The sequence below is a fragment of the Capricornis sumatraensis genome, chromosome 6, assembly GCF_032405125.1.
Source record: "Capricornis sumatraensis isolate serow.1 chromosome 6, serow.2, whole genome shotgun sequence".
Taxonomy (NCBI): Eukaryota; Metazoa; Chordata; class Mammalia; order Artiodactyla; family Bovidae; genus Capricornis; species Capricornis sumatraensis.
Window position 1 is genome coordinate 86,242,612 of NC_091074.1, and position 21,366 is coordinate 86,263,977.

Here is a 21,366-nt window from a genome sequence, read left to right on the forward strand (position 1 = left end):
TATGAAAATTATAAATCCACTTTTCTCTTGCCTTTCTGAGTTCATTACCTTCAGTGAGTCCACCCAAGGTACCCATATACAACAGGGATATTAGAATTTATCACAGGAGAAATGTAAAAAGAAAAGTAATACTCAGGTTCCAGCATTCAAAACTCAGATTTTGCAGCATGAGAATAGTCTTTCAAGACTGATCATGGTCCTCTGAAGAGTATTTTCCAAATTCCTTCAGTTTCCATTCACATCTTAAGAGTCAAGTCAAGAGGGCCCATGTGTTCTACTGGGGTTTAGAGACGATGTTACTGTCCACCACCAAAGCTTAGCAGGAATCTGGAAGGAGGCCATGAACTCAAAGTGGGCTGGTCCGCACTGCTATTTCTTACTGGTCCATGATGGATAAGTACAGAAATTAAAAGTAAGTGTTTAGAACCTTTTACAACAATTCAACAGAATAATTTTATGTCTATTGAATCTAATAATTAAAAGATAGACTTATTGCATATTTTAATTTTTATTTCATTTTTCTACTAGTTCTTGTTTTCCAAAGGTATTGGGCTCTGACAAATTCATAATAAAGTGAAAATTGTACCTTGTGTGTGTGTGTGTGTTAGTTGCTCAGTTGTGTCCAACTCTTTGTGACCCCATGGACTACAGTCCACCAGGCTTCTCTGTCCATGGAATTTCCCAGGCAAGAATACTAGAGTGGGTTGCCATTCCCTTCTCCAAGAGATCTTCCCCACCCAGTGATCAAATCCGAGTCTCCTGCATTGCAGGCAGATTCTTTACCATCTGAGTTACCAGGAAAGACGCCCAAATGGTACAGTTTCCATAGGGAATTTTGGAAGTACTGAAAAAAAGGAAGTAAAAGGGAAGTCTACCATTTTCCAGGTCTGGAAATGGCAGAAAGGAGGAAAAAGAGAGTAAGAAATATGTGTGTCCCAGTTTTCCTCTTGAGTTTTGACCTAGGAAGTTTTGACCTGTCACTGAGGGCAGAGAGAATGGGGACTGCAGTGCAGAGGCTTCACACCCACATAAGTCCATGCAGTCTTGCTGAAAGAACAGAACTATGATCAGGGAACAGCAACTAATTGGACTCCTTGCACTTGGAGAATAAGGATGACGAGGTAAGGACAAATAGGGAAAAGAGATGAAGCCAAAGCTCCTCTACACTCTACACTGAAAGTGAGACCAGTCTATAGACTATACTGACTTCACACCAGGGGCCAGGAGGGAAAGGTGGAAAGGGAGAGCAGATTCCAGCCAGTCACATGCAAGAACCAACTGAAACTCCGGAAGTCCCTCCTCCTCAACTCCATGTGATGCAATAAAGCTGCACAATGGAACACCACATACACTAGAGCCTACCTTTGAGAAGCATGGAGAGGAGGAAATTGAATATTCTTGTTCAAGAGAACTGAGAATTATTTGAAGAAAATGTCTAAACTATCAGAATAAAGTTTGAACAGATTGGATATTTGGTTAGTTCCTATGATATTTCCAGCAATTATTATGACATGGATTGGGCTGGTCAGGTTGGGAGGAGTGTCATAAAGAACACAAGGCTACTATAGATTCAATAAAGAATTTTTCTATGCCCACTTGAGTTGAATTATGGGTGAATTCAGACCCTCTTATATTTACTAACCATTAATTTTTCATGCTTCCCTATTGCTTGTTCACAGTTGTAATTCAGCTTCTGTCACAGTCACGGCGACTTTAGGATGCTGAAATAAAGGCACCTTATACCAGGGCTGACTCTCTACTATTCGTTTTTATACACATGCTTTGAAAGTATGTAACAGGTGATCTAATTCCCTCTTCTGTATGTTGCTCTAGACATTATTACCTTTACCACATATTGTAATCTCTAACATAATATTAAAATAGCTGTCTACCAGGTACTATGCTATGCTTTTTACATCTATTTAATTATCCCATTTAATCCTCACAATAATCCTATGAAACAGATACCATTATAAATCCCATTTTACAGATGAGGAAATTGGTGCTTAGAGAAGTAAAAGTCCCATATCACACATTGATCCACAATTTCAGGGGTTCCCATACCTCTTCTTTACTATTTCAGTTAAGAACTGCTGCTCTAAGAAGAACCTATGCAGAAGTCCTAGTATTCACTGGAAATGGTTTAGTCACGTGAAAAATGAAATGTTAGAAAGCTAGTTCTGAACAAGATGTCCCTTAGGACTCTGAGCAGATGCTGTTTTTGCATGAAGTAATAGAAATTTCAATATATCTTCAGGGCAGACTGTTCCTTTTCCTGAAATACTGAGAGATATGGCTAGAAGGAACAAAATTACCCTAGATAAAGTGCTAAGTTTTAGTTACCGGAAGAGTTGCATTTCAGCAGACTATGTGTTCTACTCAAAAGCTTCTTTCTCTTCCTTAAACAAAGATTTAGAGGTGCTATGTCTTGGTTTAAGCCAGGATTCGTGAGAGATGAGAAGCTGAGACCCAAAGACCACAGGACTGAGAGGCAGGCCTGCTCCTCAAATTGAAGGAAGGACTGCAACACACAAACCAGGCTGTTGGCAATGAATGAGAACTGACCATCAGAAGATTCAGCCTGTGGAACTTTTTAGTTCACTGGATACGGGTAAGGAGGAAGAGGACACAGTCAAGAGTGATTGATAAATTTCTAGTTTACTCAACTGAATGCACTGAAACATCATGTAAAGTACACAAGAAAATTTTACTTTCTCCCCCATTAAGGGAGCAGGGAGGAAGAGTAGTGAGAAGATAAGTAAGAAAGATCCTGAATTCACCTATAAGTCAGTCAGTTCGGTCGCTCTGTCGTGTCCAACTCTTTGCGACCCCAGAGACTGCAGCACACCAGGCCTCCCTGTCTATCACCAACTCCCGGAGTTTACTCAAACTCACGTCCATTGAGTTGGTGACACCATCCAACCATCTCATCTTCTGTCATCCCCTTCTCCTCCCACCTTCAATCTTTCCTAGCATCAGGGTCTTTCCCAATGAGTCAATTCTTCACATCAGGTGGCCAAAGTATTGGAGTTTCAGTGTCAGAATCAGTCCTTCCAATGAATATTTAGGACTGATTTCCTTTAGGATGGACTGGTTGGATCTCCTTGCTGTCCAAGGGACTCTCAAGAGTCCTCTCCAACACCACAGTTCAAAAGCATCAGTTCTTTGGTGCTCAGTTTTCTTTGTAATCCACTCTCACATCCATACATGACCACTGGAAAAACCACAGCTTTGACTAGACAGACCTTTGTTGGAGAAGTAATGTCTCTCCTTTTTAATATGCTGTCCAGGTTGGTCATAACTTTCCTTCCAGGAGTAAGTGTCTTTTAATTTCATGGCTGCAATCACCATCTGCAGTGATTTTGGAGCCCAAAAAAATAAAGTCTGACACTGTTTCCACTGTTTCCCCATCTATTTGCCATGAAGTGATAGGACCAGATGCCATGATCTTCGTTTTCTGAATGTTGAGTTTTAAGTCAACTTTTTCACTCTCCTCTTTCACTTTCATCAAGGGGCTCTTTAGTTCTTCTTTGCTTTCTGCCATAAGGGTGGTGTCATCTACATATGTGAGATTATTGATATTTCTCCTGGCAATCTTGATTCCAGTTTGTGCTTCATCCAGTCCAGCATTTCTCAAGATGTACTCTGCATATAAGTTAAATAAGCAGGGTGACAATATACACCCTTGACATACTCCTTTCCAAATTTGGAAACAGTGTGTTGTTCCATGTGCAGTTGTTACTTGCTTCTTGACCTGCATACAGATTTCTCAAGAGGCAGGTCAGGTGGTCTGGTATTCCCATCTCTTGAAGAATTTTCCACAGTGTGTTGTGATCCATACAAAGGCTTTGGTATTAAGATATTAAGAAGAGGTGGAAGAATATACACAAGAACTATACAAAAAATATCTTCATGACCCAGATAATCCCAATGGTATGATCACTCACCCAGAGCCAGACATCCTGGAATGTGAAGTCAAGTGGGCCTTACGAAGCATCACTATGAACAAAGCTAGTGGAGGTGATGGAATTACAGCTGAACTATTTCAAATCCTAAAAGATGATGCTGTGAAAGTGCTATACTCAATATGCCAGCAAATTTGGAAAACTCAGCAGTGGCCACAGGACTGGAAAAGGTCAGTTTTCATTCCAATCCTAAAGAAAGGCAATGCCAAAGAATACTCAAACTACTGCACAATTGCACTCATCTCACACACTAGCAAAGTAATGCTCAAAATTCTCCAGGCCAGGTTTCAACAGTACGTGAACCGTGAACTTCCAGATGTTCAAGCTGGATTTAGAAAAGGCAGAGGAACCAGAGATCAAATTGCCAACATCCACTGGATCATCAAAAAAGCAAGAGAGTTCCAGAAAAACATCTATTTCTGCTTTATTGACTATGCCAAACCCTTTGACTGTGTGGATCACCTATAAGACAACCCAATAAAGATGCCAATGGTTGGATGTGTGAATCCATAGCTCTAATGGCAAATCTGGTATTAAGGATTAAACCTGGGAGTTGTCAGAGTTAAACTGCAGTCATGGGAAAAGAAATGAGATGTCACCCAGGCCAAAGTACGGAAGAAAAAGAGGACATAGGCTAGAGTCTGGAGTAATTCCCGTAAGTAAAGAAACAATAGTGTAGGATAAGCTAGCAAAGACAAAGAACAAGCAATCAGAGAAGAAAAAAACAAGGTAAATATAACTTTACAAATGCAAAGGGGGAAATATCTCAAGATGGAGGAAGCAGTTAACTATGTTGAATGCAGTGTTAAGGACTTCAGTCACAGAGAGAGCACTGATGTACTTCTCAAGAGCTTGAAGTGAATGGCACCGCCAAGACCCAGAAATCAGACTGGAGAAGACAAGAGAACAAATGAAAAGAAAAGAAACATAATCAAATATAGTAAACTTTTCCAAGCAGTTTGGTTATAAAGGGAAGAAGAGAGAGACAGAAGTATAAAGTTAATGAAGAATAATTTTCGGATGAGAAAAATCTAAGCTGTTTAAAGAAAGAATCTAGCAGAAAAAGAAAAGCTGGAAATATAGCAACAGAAAAAGACATAAATGAGATAAAGCACTAAGTGCCTCGCACAGTATTGAATGAAGATAAATAATAAATGTTATTTATTTTCTATAATAATAACTATCACAATATTAAGAATGAGTAACTCAAGAATATTAAGAAAGCAATTCCATTTACAGTAACATCTAAAAGAATAAAATATCTGGGAATAAATTTAGCCAAGAAGGTAAAAGACTAGCACACTAAAAATTTTAAAATACTATGAAAGAAATTAAAGAAGAAATGAAAAGACCACCCCAGGGATTCTTCCGTGACTAGGTGGTAGAGTCCACCTGCCAAGGCAGTAGACACCGGTGCAATCCCTGATTCAGGAAGATCTGACATGCTGTGGAGCAATGAAGCCCCTGCAAAACAACTACTGAGCCCTTGTTCTAGATCCCAGAAACTACAACAACTGAGCCCACACATTGCAACTAATAAGCCCTTGTGCCAAGAGCCCATGCTCCCCAATAAGAGAAGCCACTGCAATGAGACACCTGCTCACTGCAATGACGAGTAGCCCTTCACTTACCACAACTACAGAAAAAACTCCAGACCAATTAAGACTCAGCATAGCCAGAAAATGAAATAAATAAATAAATAAAATGGAGAAAATATTAAAAATAAAAAAAGACACCCCATGCTCCTGGATAAGAAAACTTAATATTGCCACGATGCCAATACTACTCTGAGACCTACACAGTCAACACAATCTTTATCAAAATTCCAATGACCTTTTTGCCAAAATGGAAAAGCTGACCCTTAAATTCATATGGAATTGCAAAGGTCCTTGAATAGCCAAAACAATGCTGGAAAAGTACAAAGTTGGAGGACTTAATTCCCAATTTCAAAGTCTACTGCAAAGCTACTGTAATCAACACAGTGTGTACTGGCACAAGGACAGACACAGAAACAAATGGAATAGAACTGAATGTTTAGAAACAAATTCACAGATCTATAGTCAACTGATTTTTGACAAGGGTACCAAGTCCATTCAACAGAAATATAACTGTCTTTCAATAGATGGTGCTAGAATTCCACATGCAAAAGAATGAAGGTAGTCTCCTACCTCACACCACAAACAAAAATTAACTCAAAGTGGCCCAAGGACCTAAACACAAGAGCTAAAACCATAAAACTCCAGAAGACAACACAGGGGTGGTTAAGTCCTTATGACCTTAGATCTGGAAATTAATTCTTAGATATGACACTAAAAGCACAAGTAAAAAAAAAGGAAACATAGATAAACTGGAACATCATAAAAATGTAAAACTTTGGCACATCAAAGAATATTATCAAGAAAATGCAAAGATAATCTACAGAATGCAGAAACATATTTGGAAGTCATGTATCAAACTTTAATGTCCAGAACAGAGTGAATTCCCACAACTCAGTTACAAAAGACAATCCAATTTAAAAAGACAACTTCAAAAGACTTTTCTCCAAACAAGATACACAAATGGCCAATAAGCATATGAAAAGATGTTCAATATCATTAGTCAATATGGAAATACAAATCAAAATCATAATGACATTCCACTTCACATGTACTTGGGTGACTATAACAAAAAAGAAAGAGAAAATAACAAGTGTGGATGAAGATGAGAAATCAGGCCCCTCAAACATTGTTGGTGATAATGTAAAATCATGCTGTCACTATCAGAAACAGTTGGTGGTTCCTGAAAAAGCTAAGCATAGAATTAGCATATGACCCAGGGATTCCACATCAAGGTATTTCAAGTCCAAATTGAAAGCAGGGACATGAACAGTTACTTCTATGCCAATGTTTATCACAGTACTATTCAACAGCCAAAAGGTGGAAACAACCCAAGTGTCTATCAGATAAATGTAGAAAAAAAATGTTGTGTATGTATGTAATGGAATATTACCCAGTCATAAAAAGGAATGCAGTTCTGATATATACTACAACATGGCTGAACCTTGAAAACTTTATGCTAAATGAAATAAGCCAGACACAGGACAAATATTGCATGATTTCACTTTTATAAAATGTTGAGAATAGGAAAATTCATAAATATAGAAGTAGATTAAGATTACCAGGCGCTGGGGGAAAGAGGGGGGAAAAGGGACTCACTGCTTAATGGTTACTGAGGGTGACGCAAAAGTTTAAAAAAAGATAGAGACGATGGTTGCACAACACTGTGAATGTAATTAACACCATTGAATTATATGCTTAAACAAGGTAAAAATGTTCAATTTCATATTATATTTTACCACAGTTTATAAAAATCACTGATGTAATATACCAAAACTCACTGAACTATGTATACACTTTACATTGGTAAACTGTATGATATGTGAAGTTTATCTCAATAGTGTTTAAAAAAAAATAAAGAATCAGTAACTTGGCTTAAATGCTCTTTAAGTTCCCTTCCATGTCTAAATTCTGTCATTCTTTTTTCTAAGGTCTGAGAATATGTTACTTTCCTAAGTTTAAAATCTAGGAAACCTCCAATTATGTCCCAAACCATGGGTTCGGCTTAACATTTCAATAGAACAGAGCCTGGTACACAGTGCTAGATAAGTGTTCATTATTGTTGTTATTATGATTATTATCAGCCTCCTTTTCTTCAGAAGAGCCCTATTGAGGCAAGTATGATAAAGATATTTAAGAATTAACAGACACAGAGAGGGTAAGTGATTTTCCCAATAAATGGTCCAGCCAAGAATGAGAGAGTTGGGATTTGAACACACACTAGCCAAGCTCCAGAGCCTGGGCTGATACCACTAGTTCCTCCCAGCCTACAACTGCTAGGCACAGAGGTCTGATCACTTTTCTGCACACTAGGAATGAAATGGTACCATCATTTTTACCTCGTACTTTTTCCTATGCTGATACCTGGACAAGGCATGTCAAAGCACTTTAAAAATGGGAAATCCTAGTCAAATGTTAGATATTTTTTAGAAAGTCAGCTTCATAAATTTATGTTTTTGACAGCCTCAACTGAAGTTAAGGTCCTAGTTAGAGAAATTATCATTGCACTTTCTTTTGTGAAGTCAAAGCCTTCAAGACAGTACTCAGAATTCAATAAATAGCTTTTACTATGTAGATCAACAAAGTTTTAAGGAGAATGGGAACAGCAGCCAAGGACAGGCCAAGGTTAGATACTTCACAAGCCCACTGAATCAAGACCTTGGTTTCATTAGCTCTGAGCCATTGAACATTTCATATTATGCTTAGCAGGAAAGTATGACAATATTACTTTGATTTTTTGTTGATCCCGCTTAATTTCTGCATCCAGTTGCTTCCTTTTTTCGTTTTCTTCTCGAAGTCTTTTTTGCAGCTGTACCTTTTGATATTTCATGTGATCTACATTCTGCTCTAGTTCATTAGCACGTTTCTCATTTTGGATTGACAGTGATGCCAATTTCTTACTATTTTGATGCTTTCTCTGTAAGACCTGGATCACATGGAATATTTAAAAATGAAAAAGTGCATTTCTCATATCCTTCCAGTGAACTTAAAACTTTTCATTTAATTACGCATGTTGGCATTTCTTCCTAGATTTTAATTTATTCTTGACAGTTTCACAATTGTTTTCTATATTTCTACTTTTACAAGTGGTCAACTATAATAATTTTCACAAGATGTAAAGAATGATGAACCTCCCTGGTGCTGGCAGCCAAACAGAACAAAACCAACATCGCTGCTTCTTTTTTTGAGTGTTTTAATTTAAATATACTTTTGTACATAATAAAAATTAAAACAATACAAAACTGAACTTACATTTAAAAAGACACTTATCTCAGATGGCTAATCTACCTGTCCTGCTTCCTGAAACAGTATTCTTTGAGAAATAATTTATATGCATATAAATAACTTTATGTATATATATTCTAGGTAGACTATTCTCCACCTCCTTTTTTTCTATATAATTTATCTTGTTCTTTCTATGTGACTGTATAGTATTCTATTGTACTCATATTTAAAATCCAGCTATAGCCTAAATCATTAATCCCTGAGTTAAAATGATCAGAAATGATACCATTTTCCCAGACAGTAACCATTATAATTATTTTAATTATCATAAATAAAGTTTTCCTCTCTAGCAAAAGTTATCCATAGACAGCACTAAAAATCTGTGAACATCTGTGAAGAGCTTACTGTACTAATATAAAATACCAGTGTTTCAATTTAATCTTGATCAAACAAACATAGATTTGTATTATGTACTTTAGCACTGCACTAAGTATATCTCACATGAAATAAAGTTAAGGTGAGGTTATTTGTAAGTTATGCAAACTACAATTAATTATTTCCTTTATCTTGGCAATAAACTGCTAGGGAAAAAAATTTTGTTTTAATTAAATATTCACAGATGCATTGTAGCTTAGGAGCAGGGCTATTCAAAGGGTGGTCTGTGGACCAGTACCAGTCACAGACTGGTGTCAGCCTGCACCATGAAGGACATTATTAGACTCAGCTGATGGTGTTTCTATGCAAGACTTTTTTTGATGAGGGAAGCTGTGCTCCTATTTACCTTTATCCCACTGCAGACCAATAATGAACAATCTGCAGTGGACTACTTTGAATACTACTAGCTTGGATGCCACAGGACTCTGCAGTTTCCCAAGTCTGAATTTGGACCCTGGTTTTGTCACTTCTTTTTGACAGTAATTGCAATATTGGAGCAAAAATGTTAATATTAGTACTGTAATGTCTTTTCCACATGATATTGAAAACATCAGTGTAAGTACTGATAATCTTATTTAAAAGTGAGATAGTGTCATTGTCTTGTGCTTATTCCACAGATGCTCAAATGTGGAATGTGCACTCTGTTAGCATTAAAATATTAATACAACATATAATGCTATATATATATCTAAAGGCAAAGAATACAGATTTCAGATTTTTCAATTAAAACAAATTTAAGTTTTAAAAACTAAAATAACTTCATTTTACCAATAAAACAACTAGTATTTCAATATTTTTAAATGGTATGAACTGTTAGTGTACCAAAAACCACTTTTATCATCACAATTATATGACTATGAGTAAGTTATTTTACCTTCTTAAACCTGTTTCCTCATTTGTAAGCATGTAAAAATACACACTTTAAAGGATTAAATAATACATATAAAACATCTCGTGTGCATAGAGCACTTTGTAGACACTTAACTATCACCATCCTTCTTCTCCCTACCACCATCCTTGTCATCTTGAGCATCCCCAGCTATGCATGTATATAGCAAAGGTACAGAAATTTCTAAAACTACAAGGGAAACTTATTTCAGTCCTTGGCCTATCAGAATTTCTTTTGAACTTAAGTTCTTTCCTTTCCTTATCAGCACTTTCAGCAGAAAAAGTTACACAGCAAGAAACATGGAAAACAAAAAAGGACATGATAATTCACAAACACTATAAATAATCCTTCATGTAATCTTTTAATCTCAATCATAAAAATAATCCTTGCTAAATCCACAAATAAGGCTTAAGGTATAGATGTATATGGCAAACATAATAACCTCCATAGAAAAATAATAATTTTGGCTATAACCTACTTAGAAAAATAATAATTTTGGCTATCTCAAGAAAATTGGGAAAAAACACAGACACGTGAAGACTAAACAATGTGCTACTAAGCAACCAATGGGTTCACAAAGAAAAGAATCAAAAATACCTTGAGACAAATGAAAATGGAAACACAACTGTCCAAAATCTATGGGACACAGCAAAAGCAGTTGTAAGAGGAAAGTGGACAGTGATACAGGCTTACATCAAGAAACAAGAAAATCTCAAATAAACAATCTTCTAACATTGCACCTAAAGAAACTAAGAAAAGAAGAGCAACCAAAGCCCAGAGTTAGTAGAAGAAAGAAAACAATAAAGATCACAGTAGAAATAAATAAAATAGAGACTAAAAGAACACAACAGAAAAGATCAATACTAAGAGCTGGTTCTTTGAAAAGATAAACAAAATTGACAAGTTAGCCAGGCTCAGCAAGAAAAAAAGAGATAAAATAAAATCAGAAATGAAAGAGAATTTGTTTCTGGATTTGTATTCTGATGCCACAGAAATGCTGTGGTGTGAAGAGTCTTCAGAGTCCCTTGGACAGCAAGGAGAGCCAAGCAGTTCATCCTAGAGGCAATCAGTCCTGAATATTCATTGGAAGGCCTGATGCTGAAGCTGAAACTCCAATACTGTGCCTACCTGATGCCAAGAACTGACTCATTGGAAAAGACCCTGATGCTGGGAAAGACTGAAGGTTGGAGGAGAAGGGGACAATAGATGAGATGGTTGGATGGCATCACCGACTCAATGAACATGAGTTTGAGTAAATGCCAGGAGTTGGTGATAGACAGGGAGGCGTGGCATGCTGCAGTCCATGGGGTCGCAAAGAGTTGGATACGACTGAGCAACTGAACTGATCTGAACCACAGAAATACAAAGGATCATAACGGACTATGGTTAATAATTATAAACCAAAAAATTGGATAACCTAGAAGAAATGGATAAATTCCTACATACCTACAATCTTCCAGGACTGAATCATGAAGAAATAGAGAATCTGAATAGACTGATTACCACGAGACTGGTTCTTGTTGATTTTGAGTATAAGAATTACTATCAGTACTAAAAGTAGGATATAAACCTATGAAATTATTAATTTCATAATAACCACAAAGGAAAATTCTTAATTGTTTTGTTCTACTAATGTTTTGTTAAAATGAGTACTTTGTTAGATATCATAGCCTTAATTTAAATGGCTGAGAAATAAAAAAGAATTGATCCCAAGACTCTCTGAGGTGAATTGCTAAGGGAAAATATGTATTCAGAAGGAAAGTGCAAAGTGTCAAATCATGTTATTTTAACTTGGTGTTGACTTGAGGGCTACTTAAGTAAAAAGAACCTTTAATGGTGACATCCATATATTTTAGGTAGCATTAAAAACTCTAGAAGGAGGGACTCTTGCTCTATTCACTTTTGCATCCCCATCTAGAATAGAAGCTGGTACACAGGAGGTGTGCAATGAACACTTATCTTGTTTAAAGAAAATAACTGTGGCATAGCTAAAAAACAGACAACTAATGCGCTGACTAGGTTAACTACAATTTCATTCCACCTACAGTGGAAACAATATGAAAGCAAAAGATTATGAATCAAAAGAAATGGAAAAGGCATTTTAGCAAATACACTATAAGCAGACTAACAAAGCACTCTGACCATACCAAAAGCATCTGGGAGTAATTTCATATACAGTAACTCCCTGTAATGGAGTATTTCTCATAGAATGTTAAGTTTTTAACTCTAGCTATATTTGGGGTTATAGCAAAGTCCAGCATTAGGGAATTAAGAATAAGATGCAGTAGTGCTCAGTTACTAACCTTTCTTAAACCAATCAGTTATAATTTCAGAAAACTATCTGAAAGTTATCATTGTTGAATGTCAAGAAAGTGCTATATACATACCAGATGTTTTATATATGATTATTTAATCATTAGTTACTCTTTTATCCTTCAGAAAATAACACTATTTCTGTGGTTATCTTCATTTATAATCATGTGGTTTTGATAAAAAGGTTAAAATACACTTCTTGAATGAAGAAATATACTACACAGACTAAAACCATGCAAACCCACCAGCATACTGGAAAAGAAAACTTGCCTTCCAGTTCTTCTAGTAAAAACTGAATTCTACTTCTTTCCTAACTAGGTATAAGAATCCTCAAAAGCAGGAAGCCTTATATAAGTTTTCTCAATTACATTTTTTAAATTACCTGGATTCTTAGCTTAGCGGCATCCATCTTTCTGCGGAATTCCTTCTGTAATTTTACCTTCAAAGCAACATCAGAAAGATCTTTGTTTTCCAGTTCCTGTAGTTGCTTTTCTGTTTCAGTTAGTTCCACTTTTGCCTCTTCTGCTTCATGTTCAAGTTTTGTTACTTTCAGAGAATACTGCTTGCTTACTGACTTGGCATCATTACCTTCGTAATAATAATAATAGTAATAACAATTATAAATTATGTTTAAAAACTAAGTAAAACACCAAAAACATAAATTTCCCTACTCTTAAAATGCTGGTCATGTAACTATTTAAGGCATGGCATTAAAAACCCAGCTGTCCCTTCACATCCCAGTCAAACACAACTTGTCATCTGGGCTCTTGAGAATTAGATCCTTAATGACTGTCCCCATCTGGTGTCATTCAGTCTTCTTTCTGGTTCATCTTTTGTTCTGAATTTGCAGTTTACCTTTGCAGGCATCAAACTCTAGTTAGAAACGTATGTGGGATGACTCTCTGGCCCCTGGCTTACTATAATTTGTCTTCCTACTACCCATAATCTATCTCTGAATTCTCTTTTTTGTACTATTATGAAAATTTTTCAACATACCAAATGTAGGGAAATAATCCTTATAATGAATCTCCATCACCCAGATTCAAGAGTTACCAAGATTTTGCCACTGCTTTTTCATCTATGCCTTTTTTCTTCTTTTATTTACTTAAAAACTTTAAAACAATTCCAGATGTCATAACATTACCTATGTATATTAATACTTTAATAAGCATTTATACAGAATATGGAAATAACCAAAAGTCATTATCATACCTAACAATGTTAATATCTACCAGTCCCTATTCAGACTTTCCCAATGGTCTCAAAATGTCTTACAATTAGCCTATTTTTTTTCAATTAGTCTATTTTAATCACAATCCAAACAAGGTCACAATATATCTTATTGTCATGTTTCTTAAGAAGCCTTTAATGTAGAGCTGGTTCCCTCTCCTTTTTCATCTCCTTTTTTCACATTTTAATATCTCTGAAATCAGAGATATTTGAACTTGTTAAAGATAAATTTTTTTGAAATGCTTTTCTTATATTTAGAACATAGAGAAAAACAGAATATAAATATTGTTTCTGTATCTCTTTTCATTCTAAGCCCAGCTACTGACCCTGAAAACTTGGTTCTGATTTATTCTGAATAGTCAGCTATCCCTGGACTAGCAAACCCATGGCAGTGGAAAGTAAGAGTCTAGAGCTCATAGGAGGAATAATCATAGGGTCCAGTTGTTATACTGGTATACTGAAAGTCTCTTAATTTTTAATAAAAGTTTGTTAATTTTAATAAATTAAAATCTCTTAATTTAAAAATAAATCTCTGAATTTTAAAATTCTTTAACTTTTTAATAAAATCTTTTAATTTTTTATTAATTTATTTTTAAAGTAAAAAATTTTAATAAAAATCTTTTAATTTAAAAATCTCAATTAATTAATTATAAATTAGTACATGTAAGTTGTTTTCCAGCTCTACAATTCTGATTCTGACTAACTGTAAATGTTTTAGTGACTCTAAGATCCCAAAATTGTTTAACACACCAATATTTTATGAACCACTAAGAAAAACTACAGTACCGATTACACCATGATAAAATGCTAAAATGCCACTGATTTTTAAGATGCATTCTGATTTCAGAGATATTAAAATATGAAAAAAGTATATATTAAAACTGATGAAATACAGTATAATTGTCATTGTTATTCATTTTGGCTGAAGTAGCTACTGTTTGGGGAAGTCTTCAGTGAAAGGGCTTTGAAAAGGAAGTACACATTGACCCTTCCGCTAAACACCATCTCTAAGGGTCTTCAGTAAGCTCCAAATTGTCCTCCATTCTAATGAGCAAGAAGAGAACCTGCTCAGTTTAAGTGCAGATATCCTCTATTTTAAGGCAACCAGGATGGGTACACCAGGCTACAAAAGTGTGCTTGCTAGATATCCCATGGTGGGATAACCTATCTGAAAGAAAATCATTTATTTTAGAGCAGTAAATATCCTCAAGTTCTATGCACACTACCCTGAAATTATGGGAATGCAGAAGCTATTTAAACCCCTAAACTGTTTCCTAGATTCACCTAAGGGAGGTTTATTGGCATCGATCCTGCCTACGAGGAAGGAGCACAATCAAAATCAAACACATGGAATAACTGGAGCTAGAAGGATGCACTGCCAGGAATGAGAAACGAAAATGCTTTGGACAGCATCTGTGTGTGTGTGTGTGTGTGTGCGTGTGCGTGCGTGCGTGCGTGTGTGTGTGTGTGTGTGTGTGTGTGTGTGTGTGTGTGCGCGCGCGCGCGCTCAGTCGTGTCTGACTGTAGGGGAAAGGAAGTTGAGAAAGGAAGACTGACAGCTAGAAAGCTAGACTGCAAGAAAGAGGTGGGAGAGGGAAGGCAAGTTTCTCCTTGCTGGCAGAGGATCTGGTACCCACAACTGTGTAGTCTGAGTGTGATTATAGTCCTGGGCTTGAAGAAGAGGAAAGTATTAATAGTATTTCCTTCAGTTCCCCCAAGAGACCAGAGAGTTGTCCTGAATTGGAACTGGGGAAAAGAAATGTTAGTGGTCTTATTCCTTCAATTCTTTACTGAATTTCATAGTAGTCAAGGCTTATACTTTGAGTACATTAGTTGGGGGAACCAAAAAACTTGAGGCGTGCATTTTAGAGCAAGCTTAATAGAGCTGGTTGGTGAGGAAAGGTGGTGGCATATACACCCAACCTGGTAGAATTTGGGACTAAGGGGAGGAGCTGAAAGCCTGGCTCACTCAAGAGGACAGCTCTCAAGGACAAATCCTTACATCTTCAGAAAAACAAAAGTTATCTACAGTTAAAATACAAAGCTTGTAATTAATGTTAAAAACAAATTATTCAAGAAAGTAAAGACCAATAATTTAAAATAGGTATTTACTAAAATGAGTTAGGAAAACATCTCGGACATTTTATTTCCAGAAGCCAAGTATAATGTTTCTTTAAAAAGTGACAAAAAGCATTAAAGACCACAGAGGTTGGTTAGGACAATTCATAGATAAAAGCGAACATAATAAAGTCCTTTTGATAATTAACCTCCACGTATTGGCTTTAGAGCACACCTTGCTATACCAAATTCCAGGCTGACATGGAAAGTCCTGAGCATCAGAAATTAAAGTAAATGTTACAATATCAGAAGCACCTTTAGAACCTTTTCTTTCTCCTATAAGCTGGTTCACAAGATACTATTACCTGTTTTAATTAATTCTTTAATCAGATCTTCCTTCATCTTGATATTAATATTAAGTTCTCTCATTTTTTGTTTAGCTTCAGTAAGTATGAGTTCTGAATTTCTTAACTTTTGCAAATTCAACTCTTGACTCTCCTGGAGACATTCAATCTTTAAATCTTCAAAATAAAAGAAACAAAGCTGAGAAATAAAACTATCTGCTCAGAAACATTTAACAGAAGTAGAGTTTAAAAATAAAAAAAGCAGACACAGAAGCAGTCTAGAAGTACCAGAGGAAGGGACAAACAGAGAAGGAAAAAAATGGCAATTGTGATTTTAGTTTTCCAGCTTACAGTGAGTTTTCCTTTCCTTAAAACATGTATATGCTCTAGTCATATCCTGCAGGTTCTGACAGTTTCTCATTACTCTTAGATATTCTGCAATTTGACTTTTTCTCTAATCTGAGATACTTAAAAAAGCTATTAAATCTCCAGATGGGTAGAGGTTTTCATTTTTTTTCCTACTAACTTGTCGTTTTACTGTAATCAGAGAATGCATTCTATCCCAGACTAATCAGAACACGGCCCCATACTGTTTGTTACTGTCTTGTACCAGAATATACAATTACCTCACTGTTTTAGTTCAGCTGAGACTTTTTACATAGTGAGACTTCCTCAATGAAGGAATTGGTGCACCGATGATTCACATTCTGACAAAAGTTTCTTACCTGGTTGTAGACCAGTAACAAACGGTTCAAGGATGGTGACTGTAGCACTTATCTATACTATTATACACTTTAAAAATCTATTTTCATTTCATGTTTTAACATCACATGCATAAGCTCTTAAAAAAGATGCTATTTTCACAGTGTAGGACTTATTTATCATGTTATTTATATTCTCTGTACTCTGTGTTTTTACCACTCATAAGCCAAGAGAAATGAGCTAAAATCTCCTCATACAGTTTTTGCAACATAAACATCTTTTATGCCATTTTTTAATGCATAAAATTTTCATCAGTTGTGAACATTACAAGCATCTGCTAGACTAAGTTGGCTCTAATGTCAAATACATCACTAATGGTAGGCATGGGTGCCAGTGAAGCAGTGAAGAAACACCCAGTAAATTACTTAAGATGGATTTTAAAGAAGGCAAGAGTGGGAAGTCAAACTCAAGTTTGAATATAAAATCCCCATTCTGAGAGATTTAGCCTATAACTCTATCTAGAATTGACTGGTGAAAAAGCTTTACTAAGGAGTAAAAAAGAACAAGAAATCAGAGCACAGAGCAGAGAACATAAAGGAAAAGCCAGGAAGGCACTCCAAACCAAGTTTCTGTCTCTGAGAATCCCTAGATGCTTCTTAAATTATTGCTTGAAGAAAAAGAGAAGTGTCTTATAAATATTAGATCTAAAGTACTCGAGAGAGTCTGTGTACCTTCATTCTCCAATCCTGACTTTTGTGTTTGATCCTGAATATCATTCAATTCAACAAGTGAACAAACTGAGCCTGGCTTCTGAATCCATGAGCAACTTCTACGTCTAAAAAAGGAAAAGGCCAGGACCAAAGGTAATTTGTCTGTTAGTCATTTTTAATCTGCCCTCAAATTAGTTTTCCTCCAAATTACTCTTTAAATTATGGCTTACATAAAATAAATGGAATTTACTAATATTTCAGCAAGTAAAGAGATACTCCCCACCATGTTGGACCCAGTGGAAAATTCATGTTTTTTGCCACTGTGGCAGCAGAATTAGGAAATCCAAATCTTTTTCTCTGAAAATTAAACTCCAATCACCATAAACATTCTAAAAATACAATTATTTTACAGATGTTAGACTGACATGTTCAAATACTGGTTTCGTAACACATTAGTTGATAGTACATGTAGCAAAAACCACTTAACTCTTCTACTAAAATTTTTTTAATGTTAAAAAAAAACCTATTTCTGTGTATATTTACTGTATCATGTGATTATGCTTATTAAATCAGTCAATATTAATATATATATTAACATACCTAATTTCAGATTTCTCTTGGCCTTCTGACTCTTCATCATCACTGTTATCAGAAAATTGGCATTGGAGGACTTCATCCTGTTCTTCTAAGTGACCCAGCAGCATCTGACTTTGTGTTCGAAATCCCGCAACTAGTCGATCCAGAGAGTATACAGAAGGACTTGTGTGGACCTTACAAGTGATTTCCCCACCCAACAACAACAACAAAAAAAGTGATTTTTTAAAGGGTCTATTTTTATCATATTGCTCAAAATGTGTTTTCTAAGAGGTTATTAGACAATAACCAATCACTAAGAGCCAATCACTAAAAACATAACATTTCCCTCCCCGCACTGCCTACAAAAAAGTCAAAACTCATTTCACAATACTATTGTGTCTCATGGATATACACTTCTTTCAGAATCTACACAGTTCTCCCTCTTCTAGAAAGCTCTTCTGGTTTCAGTTATAGCTTCAGAGAAAACCAGCACTCAAAAAGAATCATGAGTGAAAACATCACAGCTCTTGAACATAGCTCAGGCACTCCCCAACCCATGTGAAGCCCATACACAGTGTAATAGGGCACAACTGTTGCCCTGCCCCCAGCCTTCCCAGTTCTGAACACTTGGAGAATTGCAGTGTTGTTAAGGATCTGTAATTTTCCCCTAATCAAAATCCCACCACATGAAGAAATCCAGAACCACTGCCACTCGCTCTGCCAGGGTAAGATATTCCTGATTTGGAAATTCAAAAGTAACTCAGGCTTCACCTGTGGTAGTCAGGGATAGTTGATTAATGCCCTAGTAACATACTTAATATGTATCATGGGATAAGGAGATTTTCATGGGCTGCCTGCAAACTTTCTATAGTATAACATGCTTCTATTGGCCTTAAGTTCTCAAAAATTTACCTTGGAAAACAACTATGAATTAGAAATTGCCTTTATTTTCATTTCTATTACCAAATGTTTCCTTTCTAGCCATGTCTCTATAAGTGAAAGTGTTAGTTATTCAGTCATGTCTGACTCTTTGTGACACCATGGACTGTAGCCCACCAGGCTCTCCTGTCCAGGGAATTCTCCAGGCAAGAATACTGGAGTGGGTTTGCCATTCCCTTCGCCAGGGATCTTCCTGACCCAGGGATCAAACCCAGGTCTCCTGCATTGCAGGCAGATTCTTTACCATCTGAGCCACCTATCTGTCTCTATAACCAAACCTCAAGGTAATTTACCCAAAAGGGTAAACAATAAGATCTCAGGGGAAGCATTCAATTTATTAATATAAATTATTATAAGCTACTAAATTACAACATATAGTAAAAATGTATATACCATATGGTGTTCAAGATTCAATTGATGGAGGTTTCTTCACATCCCCTCCCAGAAAAGCCTATCTGATACTGGATATTTCTCAATACTTGATTTTTGTGCCTCCACTGTTGGTCACCTAATAAGGCCATGTGTCATACCAGCACCATGACGAATAGGGGTAAAGTTTTCTAGGTGGCCTCCCAATTCTGGAATATGGGGGAGAGCAAGGGAGTTTATTTACAGAAGAACCAACTCAAGAAGTATTTATCTAACAAGCACATTGTACCAAGCATGGCCATTTGCATTATAACCAAGAGAATTCAAGGTTTCTCTTTGCTGGCGGTGTGGGTAGGGGGCTGAGGAGGGGTTTATTTCAGGAGCAAATAAAACTTTGTTTAGAATCAAGTTTTGTTCTCCAGGATTTCAACTTGCTTTCAAATGTTCTTTTTACAAAGAAAATCAAATGACCCAGCTTAATAATGAAACAGGTTTTGCCACAATGAGTAAACATTCAGAAAATTAATTCCTTAGCAGTCATTCCACACAAAAGAATGGCTTTTAACCTCTTCTGGCTCATAAAGCCTTCTATAATATGTCCCCTTGCTACCTTAAGTGTTCGGTCCTGCTTTCTTTAGTTGCTTCTGCACTCCCTGCTCCCCAGAGAATATGCTTGCATTTTCAACCATATCCTAAATGATACTGGTCATAATGTAAGTACTCAATAAGCTGGGTAATAATTCAGATAATTGAGGTGTATCCAACTAGAAAACAATTTTTTTATTTTAATTGTGTTTTCTGAGAATTACATAGCAACAGGACTGGACAGAACTTTAAAGATTAGAGTTCAACTCATCCCAGGTTTAACTCTTCTCTGTAATACTGCAAATTATCGTTTAGCCTCTGCTTAAACAAATTCACTGTGGGGACCCTATTACGCCCTGAAACCTCTAATATTATTTTGAGAATTTTCACTAATAAATCCCTCTTTATATTCCCTTAGCACTGCTTCTCACTGGTCCTAGTTCTAGAGACAAAGTCTAACAATAATGACAAGCCTTCAAATACCTAAACACAGTCATTATGTCCCCTATAATTCAGACTAAATCTAGAGCTACTTCAAGATTTTCCCCAAGGTTCTATAACTTGGTTGTTTTCCAAAAATAATCTAATTTGACTTAAGGTGTTATACCCAGACTTGAACGTAATATTCTCAATACCCAGACTTGAACGTAATATTCTCAATCATCATACATTAAGATAATCTCTTCTCACTAGTGATACATTTGATTTTGTTTCATTAGATGTGCTGCAACTCATTTACCATAGATTGTGGCTTTCACATATTTAATTTTGTAGTTGAATTTGAAAGTTCCACAAAGGTTCATGAGATGCAATTTGTCATTTTGCTACTATGAAGTTGTTGTGTTTTGTTGGAATGAGTGTTTGATTGGCAAGGGAACCTTCCAAGAGAACCTCTGCAGACACATCTCACAAAGCTCTGCTTCATCATGAGCAACCATGTATGCAAAAAAAGTGATTAAAAAGCAAAATTAATTATTTGGGGGGGAGGAAATGGCCATTGTGTGAAAGATAAAATCTTAGTGAAAACTAAAAAGGCAGCTGACTTCAGTGTAAGGGATTTAATGCACAAGAATTTTGTGACTCAATAAAAATGTAATTCATTCAGGAAAAAGAAAAGATTATACAGGTATTATCACTTTTGTGAATTTGAAGATTCCATAAGGTTTTAAAAATATATCCCTTAAGAACATTCCAGTTGGTTTTCTTACTATACAATAATGTCAAGTACTGAAAGTGATATTATTTACCTACTGCTTTTATTTCCTTTTCATAATGCCATATTTCATCAGATCTAAAATGTCATCAACTAAGACACATCCCTATTTTTTATACCATCAAGAAAGAAGAAAAGCTCTCATCTATGAAATACCATCAACTGTAAAACATATCCTACCATCATAGTTGATAAAATGTGAAAAAAAATGTGAGGCT

The 21,366-nt window shown here is 35.9% G+C and overlaps 1 protein-coding gene across 6 annotated transcripts in view; it reads right to left on the reverse strand.

Annotated features, from left to right (window-relative positions):
* Positions 1-21,366, reverse strand: part of KIF27 (kinesin family member 27) — an 81,151-nt gene that overhangs the window by 29,621 nt on the left and 30,164 nt on the right. For 5 of the 6 annotated variants that reach the window (XM_068974162.1, XM_068974164.1, XM_068974160.1 and 2 more), the window contains 5 exons: positions 18,065-18,236; positions 17,488-17,589; positions 16,076-16,231; positions 12,805-13,010; positions 8,289-8,486 (listed from right to left, as the gene is read on the reverse strand). In XM_068974162.1, the coding sequence (XP_068830263.1) occupies positions 8,289-8,486; positions 12,805-13,010; positions 16,076-16,231; positions 17,488-17,589; positions 18,065-18,236 (834 nt within the window). The remainder of the gene's footprint in view (positions 1-8,288; positions 8,487-12,804; positions 13,011-16,075; positions 16,232-17,487; positions 17,590-18,064; positions 18,237-21,366) is intronic. The other variant, XM_068974161.1, reaches the window with a different exon arrangement.